Here is a 12720-nt window from a genome sequence, read left to right on the forward strand (position 1 = left end):
AAGCGGGATATATACAGGCATGAGGGGTAAGCAGGAAAACTGGAGGAAACAAGCTCTCTGTGCCTTCCTAAGTAAATAATGGAGCCACAGGAGAGATGGGCACTGGCTGCGGATGAGGAGCACAACATGCCCTTAGCTTACACCACTACGTGATTTTTGGAAAAGGCCAGCGCCTGTGGGCAACGCGGTCAGTGGCAGATCTGTGCCATATTTGAAACCTAACCAGCTGTGGCAATGCTAATGACAAGGGAAAAAAAAAAAGAAGAGAAAACAAAGACAAGGGGCAAAGCTGTTCTGCTGCACAGAAAACTCTCTTGGGAGTGAAGGAAAAAGACTGGAGAAAGAGCAACTCTGTCAGGCAGAACCATCCCATGCCTGCTTGGGAGGCACAAAAAGTATAAACAAACTCTCCACACAGCCTGCAAATCCAGACATACCCACTTACAAGACAAATAACTGCACACAGGAGAGCAGCCTAGAAAGGCATTCCAGTAAAGGCTTCTTTCAAGAACAAGGGCTGGAGGGCTTGTCCCAGGACAGCACATAGGGGACTGCTCCCTCTGAGCGCAGCAGGGAGGGACTGGGATGCATGGGCACGGTCCCTTCGGTCCCTACCATGGGCCTAGCATCTTACAGATGCTGTTAGAGCTGAAAAACCTTTCTGGCCCAATGCTACCTTTGGTTTTAAATGCCAGCAACTCCTCCTCTTCCTGCTGCGCTGGCAGACTGGCTGGTCTCCTTTTCTAGCCTTGGTACTGCCTGAGGACAGCTGTTCTGCACAGGCAGAAAAGCAAAGTCCTGGCAGCAAAGTCCCATCCAACCTGTACTTCTGCCTCTAACAGTGACCAGTAGCACAAGCAAAAGTCAGGGCAAGCCTGTACTTTCGGTGATATGTGAAATCGTAAATAACTGCTTCCTAGCTACCTTATTACACCATTCATGGTTCTTCAGGTTCTGTTATAACCCTTCCCTCAGCCATTGCTGTCAAATTCAGTAGTTGCTGTGGTAGGGAAGCTGTTACCCTTAATGTTCATTCATGTTGCTTTTTTCCTGCATCTTTTGTTGTTTTATATATATCTATAAACATCTATGACCAAAAATGTATAGTATTGAAGATGGGGATTCAGCAGGGCTGTAAAGATGGTTCATGTTTTGTTTTCTACTCCTTCTCTAATAAATTATAGTGCTCTTCTTCCTCAGCTAAGCCAACACTTCAGGGAAGGATGCGCAGTGGCTCCTCTGAGCAGTAACAGCTCGGTTAGAACCTGCCATTGTGTGTTTGGTCAGGAACGTTTTTCCCACACAAATTTTTCTGCATTTTTTTCCCACCAAGTATCACCTGCTAAACTTGAACCTGTTGCGCTCCCTCCCAAGACCTTCCAGCCTGTGCCTGGAGATGCATGAGCATCTCCCCAGCACAGACCGTGTGGGAGTCTACTCGTAATAACCCCTTCATTGCAAAATTTGACCATCTGTTTACACCTTTTATTTACACCTTTTAGGGATATACTAATCCACAAGTGAGCCTTCCCTCCTGTCTCACAAAAGCTTGCTTTCTTTTAGCAGTCTCTGAAGAACTACCTTTTTCCAAGTTTTTGAAAACTCAGGTATGTTACTGTGCTGAAGAGACCACCCTTATCCTCACACTTGCTATTCCTCCAAGGCCTCTGATGGAGCACTAAGGTAGCACTTTCCTCTGCAGAAGCTGTGCTATCTCTTCCCAATCTATCATATGTACCACAGCATGCTCAACTCTCACAGATTCAGCCAGCTTGTGCAAAAGTGAGACTTGATTTTTTACAGTTCCTGAGGCCATTTTAAAAAAGTTTGCCTTATTTGTCACTTGCCGTTCTGATATTTATACAGCCTCAGTGGTTAACACCAGCACAAGAAGTTTTTGCTCTTTCCTTCAACAGTGCTGACTTCAACTTTAAGTGCTCTTTGACACCTTGGTTCTCTACAGGCACTAGAGATTCCCTGGCAGGCTTCCTCTGAAAAATGTTTTTATTACTTTTTTTATGCCTCAGGCATGCTGTTCCTCAATATCTTTTCCTGGCTTGACTTCTTATGGTTTGACATTTAGTCTGCCAGAAATTGTCCTCTTTTTTCTATTCCCTCATTTGGCTACAATGTCTATTGTTTAAAAGATATCTTCTTACTTCTATGAATTGACTTTAATGTGTTACTTAAGCCCTTTGGATTTTTTAGGGTCCTTTTAAAGGCTTTTGCGCTGAGCTTTTAATCTTTAATCAATCTTTATAACATTTGACAGCATTTTACCCTATAGGTTTTTCTTTTAATATGTTTTCCTGTTCTTATTTAGCCCTTACCTTTGAACTGTAGTATGTACTTCACCATTGCAATTTACAAATTGGCCCTTACTGATAAAATTAGTTTAAGTATTTGACTTAGTTTTTTTTCAAGAGGCAGCATCACTTCTTCATTGACATGGACCTTCTCTATCACTCAATATCATTTGTATCCTAGCGTTAAAGTGTCTCACTGATTTAAGAGTGAAGGCTGATGAGAGCCTGTATTCACTTACAGTTGAAATGTCTTTATAGGTTGGATGGTATCCAAAGAGTGAGCTGAATTTTCCACCTGTCTCACTTGGATACATAAAATTACCTCATTTATTTAGATACTGTGATCAGCTCTTGCTCGTAGAAGAGTATTTTTAACACCATCTCTGTGAAGCTTCTATCTGTGTGGGGCAAGCACTTTCCTCCACATGAGCTTCTCTGATTCAATGCATTTGCCAGTTAATTAAAAAAAGTCACACACACATGCTGCAGAGTGCCTATCTGAATGCGGCATGCTAATAAAGTGAGACGTCTGTTTCAAACATTTCTGTCTCTCAGCTACGGCAACAGGAGATTTACAGCTTTAATGTATGAGTCCTGCTCTGACACAGAGGTGCCTCCTTTCTCACGGTGAGGAGCAGCTCGGGCTGGCAATCATTTCTTCATCCACATTCACCCAGAAGGCATTTGTGCTGTACAGGGATATGCTACGGTCCCTTCATCTGGGGCCACTACAGAATAAGACAGGATGGAGGTACATGATGTACAATGAAGTGGTGGATGACCAAAAATGTTCTTCAGATGCTCGGGACATATTTTTCAAATGCTTTCCTACAGCAACCCTGCTACAAAGGATCAAGCCTGGCGGACACCCAGGAAGCACCAGAGGTAAGGTGGACTGTATGAAGAGGGTGAGAAAAGCTGCAGCGTGGAGGACTGACCTGGGATATGAGAAGAAGGCAAAGCCCGCTGGCGGCAGTCGCCTTAGAGACTGCAATCCGAACACTGAAAAAGACCATCTTGGACTGCTGTGTTTTTACTAATCTCTAGGTTTACTCCAGTGATGTTCTCAAGACAGAACTCATAAATGTGAACCTACTCTACCAGCTCTGCTGCAGTTTTTTATGTTTTTACAGGGTGAGCTCATTATGGATAATTATGTTTCAGATCACTGCAGAAATAAAGAGCTACCAGAGTTGGCCTATGTATCACAAACATAAAACTGTGTTTGCCACCTATAATTTAACACTAAGAGGAATTATGTAATCTTTAATTTACAACATTTGAAAATGTATTAAGGCAGATCAGCTGGGCTCGAGGCTAGAATTACGATGTGCCGCACAAACACAGTTCAATGTAGCCAAGATGGCGACAGTAATCTCACAGATCGGGATGAAAATTTTTTCTTTGCTTTGCAGCACAGCTGTCAGCGCAGTGCACTCTGTGAAGCTTTGTGGGAGAGCATACCTACATGGCAGTATCAGCATCCAGGGTTAATGAACATCTAGAAAATAGGGTCTCTGCAGCGAGACGCATACACGGTCAGTTCTAAATGGAATCTGGCTCCTTCTGCAACTCCATACTGGCATCCATACTCGCAGCTAATGTCACGGGTTTCTTTTTTCTTCTGCTTTGTGAATTTTATAGAAGTGTGTCTTTTATATGGAAAAAAACAATCTGGTGTAATAACTCAACATTGGCATTGGAAATACTAAGTACAAAGTCCAATTAACTTATGACTCATTCTCTACCCCCCTCATGAACAGCAAGTTCCCAAGAAAATGCCATCTGTAGCATTTATCCCATCTATACAGGGAAGACCAGTCACAGTGGGGCTCCGTCTGCTCTATCACACAAAACCCAAGAGATATTCTTTTTTGTATTAACGAAGGGGCAAAAAGGCACAAAAGATCCTCTGAAATCATCATTCTGTTCTTTTGAATACATAAAAATAGGTTACTCATTTAGCAATTTAGGTAAACAGCTCGTTATGAAAAGTCATTGGGGAATAAGCCTTTATGATTTCATTTCTTGATCGTTTCCTGTCTAACTAAATAAACATGAACTCAAGTGACACAGATTCCATTAGTTTTGTGCACAGATTCTTGAATGATTTCTTTCATACTTTTTTGAATAATTTAATCTTCTCCTTCCTGTCAAAGACAACATATGTTAACAGGCAATGGTTGGGGAGAGCAGAGTCTCTCAAAGACAACAAAATCTGTTGAAAAGTTCTATTTAAGGTTGAATCTAGGCAATGATCAATTCCGATGTTCAAAGAAATGTAGGAAAGTTTTGGGGGGTAGTCTGTTTTGGTAGACTGCATTTTTACATCACTTTGAAAAGAGAACTGAAGTGAGAATAACAGTATCTTACAATATAACTAAAATCTGTCGCTAAAATTTCTTGACAAAATACGTTCTGCCGTGATTTCAATCCTGACCTCTACAGCATAGCTTTACATGAGCACAAGAGCTGAAGTACATCTGTGACACTAGCAAACCATCCTAATTACAGCAGAACCACAGTAACCTGACAAGCTGCTTGTCCATGACCGCACACAGGAGACAGCAGACTCTCCTGGTTTCTCAGTCCAGGCTCAGTAATCAGCTGTTGCAGTGAGGTCTATCCGAGAGCTATATTCCTCAACTGGCAGCTCAAGAAGCAGAAGGGTGGCATTTTCAAAATGGCCTGTAGACTTAAGAGCATGGAGACATTCTCAGATATATTTTCCTACGTCCTGGTTTAGAGGTTTTGATGCTTTGAAGGATTCTCAGTGACCTTCTTAAAAAACCTTAGCAGCCATGCTTCTTTCATCTCACAGATAGGTTGCAATCCTACATACGCAACTTCCAGAGCCTTCTGCTCATACACTATAGCTTGTAATGTTGTGCTGAATTTTCAGCACTTTCTGCTAAATCCAGATATAAAAGCAGAAACAATGATCTCTACAGATCATGCTTGTGTGGTCAAGAGACGTGTCCTCTGTACCTACCAGAATGGCATGAGCTTCTCAGTCTGGGACCAAGAACAGCAGCTGTGAGAGGGAGTCACAGGGACTGAGACTTGGCTTCTAAGCATGAAGAGAAGAAAGAACCAACACCAGACAGCTGGGGCCGTTAGCTTCCTGGAAACCATTCTGAAGCTATTCAAAGTGAGACAGAAGGCTACCTAAAATGTTAAGCAGCAACCTTCAGTGAAGTCAGCTGCCGTTAAGTGGTATGTATTGTTTTAGACCTTCCTCATTCAATGACTGACTGGGAATATTGCTTCTTGCTCTGAAAGACGGAAATGGCATCTTTTGTTTGCTTGACCCTAAAAGGCAGAGGAAGTTGGAGACTTTATTTATTCAACGCTAAGACATGGGAACTTACAGAACATTGTCACTTTCCAAAGAGCTTTTGTTTTTATTTTCCTTCTCAGCCTGTGTGGGTTCTATTTGCCTTATGGATTTTTCACAGACAGTTTGCTACCAGCCTTGGACATCTGTGAGTGGCTTGCACATGGCTGTCAGTTGAAAGAAGGTTCTTTGTAGCTGCATGCAAATAATCATGCTGCTTGATGGCAGAAATTGCTCCCGTTTTGATCAAAAAGCCTCACCACTAGATTTGTTATTGACCTTTTTAATTAGAATGTGTATTATTTCAGAGCACTTTTGAAGTCTGTTACATCAGTGTGATGATGGATGCTAGGAAGGAAGGCTGAAGGAAGTGGTCGTGATCAGAAGCTGGCCAACACAACGCAGCATATGGACTTTGCGAAACTCGCCATCACGTTCACAGTAAATTTCTGCCTTTAGGAGACTATTTTGCTGTTGTTTCATGACAAAAAGCAACTCTTAAGAGAACAAGGCTCCTTAAGAACCCAGGAACGTATATGTTATAGAGGGTCAGGCACACAAACAGCTATCTCAAAGGAAGACTGAAGACAAGTGCTGTTGTGTGCCGTTAGACTAAGGACCTATCCAGAATATTTGTAAAAAATTCAAAACTCCCTTTGTCATGGCTGCCAATTTCCAGAAAATGAGCCTCGGATCTCACCAGGGGCTTTCCCATCAGGTCTCTCACTTTTGTTTGTCTGAGAGCGCAGACACCAACCCTCAATTTGGAGAGAGCAAATGATGGAAGGACTTCCACACATGGGGAACTGTTTTGCACAGGGATCCTAAGAATAAAAAAGGCCTTTTTGGTCTTTGTGCTGCTGCTAAGGCCACCAGTACTCATGACGACTATACACCTGTACAGATGTTTACAGGTGCTCCTACCAAATGGAAGTGCAAGCTGTGAGAGTACCTAACCTAATCCTAGGGAGAAATGTATTAATGAAAGTGGCTTCTTGGGCTAAATGTTGAATGCTACCTCCTACACTGAATAACTGTACGTATGTTCTCACTTTTGTATCCTGCAAGGAGAGGACTACCGGTGATGTGTGCTGTGTTGCAAAGCTTCAGGCATCCTGTAGAGGCAAAAGGTTTGTGCTTGGGGTAGGAAGAGTGGCTTAGCTATGCTGTACTCTATAGATTATTTTGATCCAAAGATCAATGTTATAACCCACTGCATTTTTTACAGCTGTTAAGTAAATAGAAGGCTAATGGCAGATGTTTTCATTTAAACTTCAAGAAAGGCACGGCCTATATGTCAATTTGGAATTGGTGTCATGAGCCAACAAGACTCTGAATTACAATAAAAGCAAATTTAGGAATGAAATCTACTGGAGACTTAACTGGTCTCAAGTGCATAGTTAGATTTCTAAAATAATAGCTGCAATCCAGCATAACAAACATGACTTGCTTAAAAACAAAAGTCGGAGTTTAACTGTAAATTGCAGTTGGCTTTCATTCCCACGAGAAACTGCAAGATACTTCTTCTTGGAACAACTTCTCAGTAAAGGCACACTAATGGTCCCCCCAAAACCATGTACAGTGGGACTAGGACTACCAAGTTCTGCCTTTTTCCCTCCAGGCTTACCAACCCTAAGGTCCTTAGGTACCATCAGGGAAATTTTCTGTGAGTACTACTTGTGCCCACAAATGCTGGGGCTTTGATGTTGGGCAGAAGCAGGTCAAAACGTGGGCATGGCTGGCTGCAGAGGCCAAGGGGAGAGCTGTACTGAGGGACAGCAGGCAGCAGGGAAATGGGAGAAGGGTAAAGGGCTGCAAGAGCATCTGGGGAGGCAGAAATGGAGGAGATGACAGCAAGTACTGGCTGTGAACTGTGGGGGTGGCCCAGTGGGCTTGGAAAGGGGCTTGGAATAGGGTGGGGAAGAAGGAAAAGAGGGTAAGAAGGGGAGCATTAGCATGTACCAATATGTAACAAGTTACTATACTTTCTTAAAAAATGTAATACTTAAAACATATTTAACATATGTTAACATATTAAATATATTTAAATATTTAAACATATTTCTGTGCACCTGCACAGAAGCCCTCAGTGGGGATTTTGCTGGCTTATCCTCATGCTCAGAGAGGGGCATGGGTGATTCAGGCTGAGCAGAAGAAGGAGCACATAGGAGAAAGTTACAAGGTAACGGCCATTTTTACTCTTTTCCAACATGCAACAACTGAATAATTTTTACCAAGTTTTTATCTTGCAAATGAATAACATACCGTTATTGCTTTATACAATATTGTTCTCTGAAACTTCCATCTTACATGCACACATACATGCACACGTCTACTACAAAATTTTCTGTTGAGATTTGTCATTAGTTGCAAAGCACTAGGACTGCCACTGGCCGGACTTGCCCCAACTCTTCACTCCAAGAAAAACTCTTCAAACTGTAAACTTGTTTCTGCTTTGTACACTGGTGAAAACTGCCAGACCAACCTCACAGAACCATGTCGTTAACCTCCATGCCGAGTCATGCAGGACAGCGACTGACAACTCATTTTACTTCCTAATCTTTGTCCATACCTGTTCTCTGTCCCTGCAGCCGGTGATCAGAATGGCACAAGCCAGCTAAAGGTAGTCTCTAGCAGAGCTCAGAAGGCACTCAAGCAATCAAAGTGCAATCAGAAAAAGATGACAGTCCTGCTGGGAAAAGACTGTCCAAGCAGTTCAAAGGGTTCTAGACTGAACTGTAAACTGTTTCATGTTTGGAAACAGTCTCATGGGTAAACTTTAGTATACAGACAAATAAAGATCCTGCAGAAGAAAGCAAGTCATGAAGTTCCGAAAAAGTTTCAAAGCCAAAGCCACTTCACTTGCATTCCCTTTATCTCCTCTGCCAGGGTTGTGGCAGCAAAAAGGGTGGGCAAGTTAAGTGGCAGTGGAAAAGGTTTCCCTTCTTCCACAGAGATCTGGCTGAGGCATGAGAAAAGGCAGGAGGGGACAAGTTCTTTCACTGCAAGTATTGCCAATTCTTCCCAGGGAGACCCGTCCTCTTCTAGCAGCCAACTCTCTGCAGGTGGACAAAGAATTAAGGTGGGCTTAAAAGAACAGCAGACAGCTGGGAGGAAAGCTTTGTTGTCAGCTAACTTCCAGATGCTTGTTCAGGACGTACTCAGTCCCTGCGGAGGCAGAATAGGGTGGAGGAGCAATGTTCTCAAAGGAAAGAAATGGGTTCTTTCCCAGGCAGCACTTTTTAGGGAATCATCTCCTCCAGGTAATCTACTAATAACCAAATTAAAAATCAAGCCAAGTTACCTACTGGGTCTTGTGTATCTTGTAATTTTTTTCCTAATATCTGGCTGAGTGTCACAGAGGAAGCAGTGTTTGATGCTGTTGTTTACTTAATGCTATCCTTGTGTCTCATCTGTTTCAACATCTCTGCCCAAATCCCTGGATGTTTTTTTATTTCCTGGATTATGCTGATGCTCTGAAGAAAAAGCCCAAAGAACTCAAGTAATTTCACAATGTTTCACTATTAATGAAGGATAAGATTTGTCACTGGATTCTGATGTGTATTTTCCAAATTATATTTACTCCAATAACTGAGAAGTTATTTCAAGTAAAACAAGACTCAGTAACATGTTAAGAAGAAAAACTTTGTAATTTAGAAATAGTGTTTGTTCTTCAAGTGATAAAGTGCCCATTTGCACACGTGATAATTCAGGTCAGCCAGAAAAGGATTTTGGTAATGGACATGAAAAGGGAGTTTCAGGCAGATAAATGCCAAAAAAAATTCTGATACATCTAATAAAAATTCCCCTAAGATAGCTGGTTATAGATTATCACACTCGACTTACTGTACTGCATGGGAAAATGTAATTATCAAAATGCTGAAAGCCTGAGCTGATTTTTTTTTTTCTTAGTTTATGGAAATTTGCATCATCAGATAATGTTTTCGGCATGCTTGAATTTAACAAAAACATTTGGGGTTATGATTCACTTGTACTGTAAAACATAAGTTTTTAAAAAGGATTACGTGCACAGATACTCAGAAAGTAAAGTTTACACTGTTACAAGGTTCACGATGCGTTTGATGACTGTAACAGTGACCCTGTGCCCAAACATGTCCTAACTCAGCAGTTACTCACTGTATGAATTAATGATATATTTATACAGTTCATGTCCTGTCTCTCATGTGGGACTAAAATGCAGATCAAGAACATTTCTGTTCGCTAATAAGCTTGTGCCCCTAGTGCAAAAGCTGTTTTCTCTCCTGTCCTGCAGCACTGTAACATGATTATTATTAATCCTGACCATGCAGTGCTGAGAAGTCCCACTCACACTGAGTGTTGTATAACAGAGTGGTAAACAGCTGAGCAAGCCAATGGAAGGCAGTCAGCATCCTAACAAACCAGTAAGGCCAAGGAATTTGCCTTGCTAAGCAGGCATAGGAGGAACCCAAATGAGAGGATGAGGACAGTCCCCACACTCGATGGGATCTTTGTAGCCACCAAGATAGAGAAGCTAGATCTCACTCAAGTAACCCTTAATCAGCCGTGTACAAATCACCAGGACTGGATGGCAACCACCCCTGTCCTTGAAGGAGCTAGACTGAGATACTGCACAACTGCAAGCCAGGTCAGGCAGCCTCTCATTAAAGTCTTGGTGACCAGGCACCGGTGATTTGCCAGCATCCCAGCTCCAGCAGGGACCCGGCGACTAAGGCCCAGTAATGACCAGCCTGACTTCTCAAAGCTATAGTGACAGTCATTTGATCTAAGTTAGGTTTCCACGTACAAGTCAGGCACATCTCTTTGCAATTATTCTCCTATCATTTCCTTTCATGTTTTGGACTTACCATTGATGTTGACAGCTGGTAACACTATAGACATCTTTGGTCTTCTGGTCTTGTTATGTGTGGTGGCTGGCAATAACAGGTGGTCCTGGAAAATAGGGGAAAAGATGTGTTAAATCTACCCTGGAAGTACAGAGCTGGGAAAATTCCTTTCCATTCTGTCTTACAGGCATTCCACATAAAACTATTTACGACAGCTTAGCAAATTGAAATTGTTGAGGGAGTCTTCCAAAAGTCACAGCAATTGTTCATGCTGTGTAACCGAGAAGAAATCCCTATCGCACGCAGGAGAATATGAAAAAGCCTTGATCATGTGGAAAGAGATGGAAACTACTATTAGGCCCTCGTTCAACAGAATACTTATGTATACGAGTAAAGTAATTTAACTTGACTTCAATGATATTTAAACATGTGGTTAAGGGCTTTGCTGAACTGGAGCCTTTACTTGCAGTGCTGTCTGCTTTATATATAAATGTCATCTTGCTATATCTATGTCAAACTCTACACCACATGCCTCGTGCAATAGGACTGTATCAGTCAGGGTTGTGACGGGGTGTGAAATATGAGCTCTGCTGACAAAACCTACCAGGGAAGTCTGACGGCAAAGCTGTGCTTTAGTAGCTTATCTCAACTGTGAGGTGGCTGGGTGCTGCTGCAAGACAGCAGTGTTCAAACTAATGACCCTGGGTTTTAGCAGTGGAAGCTGCATCTGCAGGAGGTGCTCTGGATATGGACCTGATCTGCAAGAAAAAATGCAGCCTTTCTTCAGGTTTTTTTTTCTGTTGCTGAGCTCAAATTGCTCAACTTGCAGCCTGGGAACATATGGTTCTTCCCTTATCAACAGAAGTAACAGAACATAAAGCGCCAGTCCAGGCATCTCCCATATTATTGTGCTATGCTGATCTAGAAAGACCACAGGACTACTAAGGGCAAGGGAAGCTTCCCATGCTTTACAAAGCTTAGCTTCCCTGACAGAAGATTGCTTCACTGCACCATCTCAGTATGCAGTGGGCATTGTGAGGGAAGTATATTTGCTCTTTCTTAGTAATTAGGAACAAAAGACTGTGTTTATACAATTGACAAATTGAGTTTAGATTTCTAACTCAGGCTCTAAGTGAAACAAAAACCTGCCAATCACTAAGTATCTTTTCCAGGTCCCAAAGAATTAAAGGAAAGCTTTATTTTCCCAGCCCTTGTGTTTGTCCCTCTCCCAATCCCAGCAATGCCAAATTCACTCCAGTGTCTCTGAGAAGAGCGAAATCCAGCAGGTGCCACCATGTCAAACATGTGAAGACCAACTCATTAAGAAGTTTTTGAAACTGTAATAAAACCAGATCTGAACATCTGCCTTTCACTTTTCAAGACCCAGCATCTATCTCACATGATTAAAAGGCAGAAGTAAGTTTGATGCTCTCATCTCACTTCATGCCTTCCCTTTTGTAAAACTCCCACGATATTTTACAAACCCAGCACTCAGAAACTTTTACATGCAGCTTTTCAGCTCCCTGCTTAAGGGTAAGAACAGGCACACAAACATCTCATGCTTTTGGCCAAGGTTATCTTTTTGGCAGACTGAATTAGTCTTCCTTCAGGACACAGTTGTTAACTCCTTAATGTCAGGGTAACTGTATTTTCCCCATTTTAATATCTAAACACTACACTGTTAGGTCTAAGATTCAGGGAACTGAGTTACATGCAAAGTTAGGTGTTAAATATATCAAGAAATTCTGTAGATACATTGCAGAAATATCACTCTCTTTTTTTCCCACTGAAAAATCCCTCCCAAACCCAAATGACCGACCACAAGAAGAAAACATTACTTCAATAAATGACTGTAATTAAAAACATCTTGGTACCAAAATTATAAAACCACTCTGGTATAATTCTCAGACTACATATGTAATTCCCATTTCATTTTTGAACCACTGAGATTAAGACAACACTCAGTAAGACAATGAACTTTACAGAAAAACTGTTCTTGAAATTCAGTGTTCCCAAAGGAACAGGCCAAAGATAAGACGTCCATTAAAACTATATTTTATAACAATGTCCTTGTCATGATTTGATGACTATTTTTAACATTGCTTAAAAATGCTTATCCTGTTTTTTTTTCTTTTTCGATACTTCTCAGAGTCCACAACATCCTTACCTAGCAAAACACAAGTACTGCATAGATGATCACCTGTGAATCATTACAAGTTGACTACTATTTTTTGCTAACATATCTGAAGAT

The 12720-nt window shown here is 41.7% G+C and overlaps 1 protein-coding gene across 2 annotated transcripts in view; it reads right to left on the reverse strand.

Moving 5' to 3' along the window:
- The window catches only part of ATF6 (activating transcription factor 6), an 83024-nt gene that overhangs the window by 9789 nt on the left and 60515 nt on the right, over nt 1–12720 (reverse strand). For both annotated transcript variants that reach the window (XM_069789945.1, XM_069789944.1), the window contains exon 15: nt 10491–10575. In XM_069789945.1, coding sequence (XP_069646046.1) covers nt 10491–10575 — 85 coding nt within the window. The remainder of the gene's footprint in view (nt 1–10490; nt 10576–12720) is intronic.

Source organism: Haliaeetus albicilla, chromosome 8 (assembly GCF_947461875.1).
Source record: "Haliaeetus albicilla chromosome 8, bHalAlb1.1, whole genome shotgun sequence".
NCBI lineage: Eukaryota > Metazoa > Chordata > Aves > Accipitriformes > Accipitridae > Haliaeetus > Haliaeetus albicilla.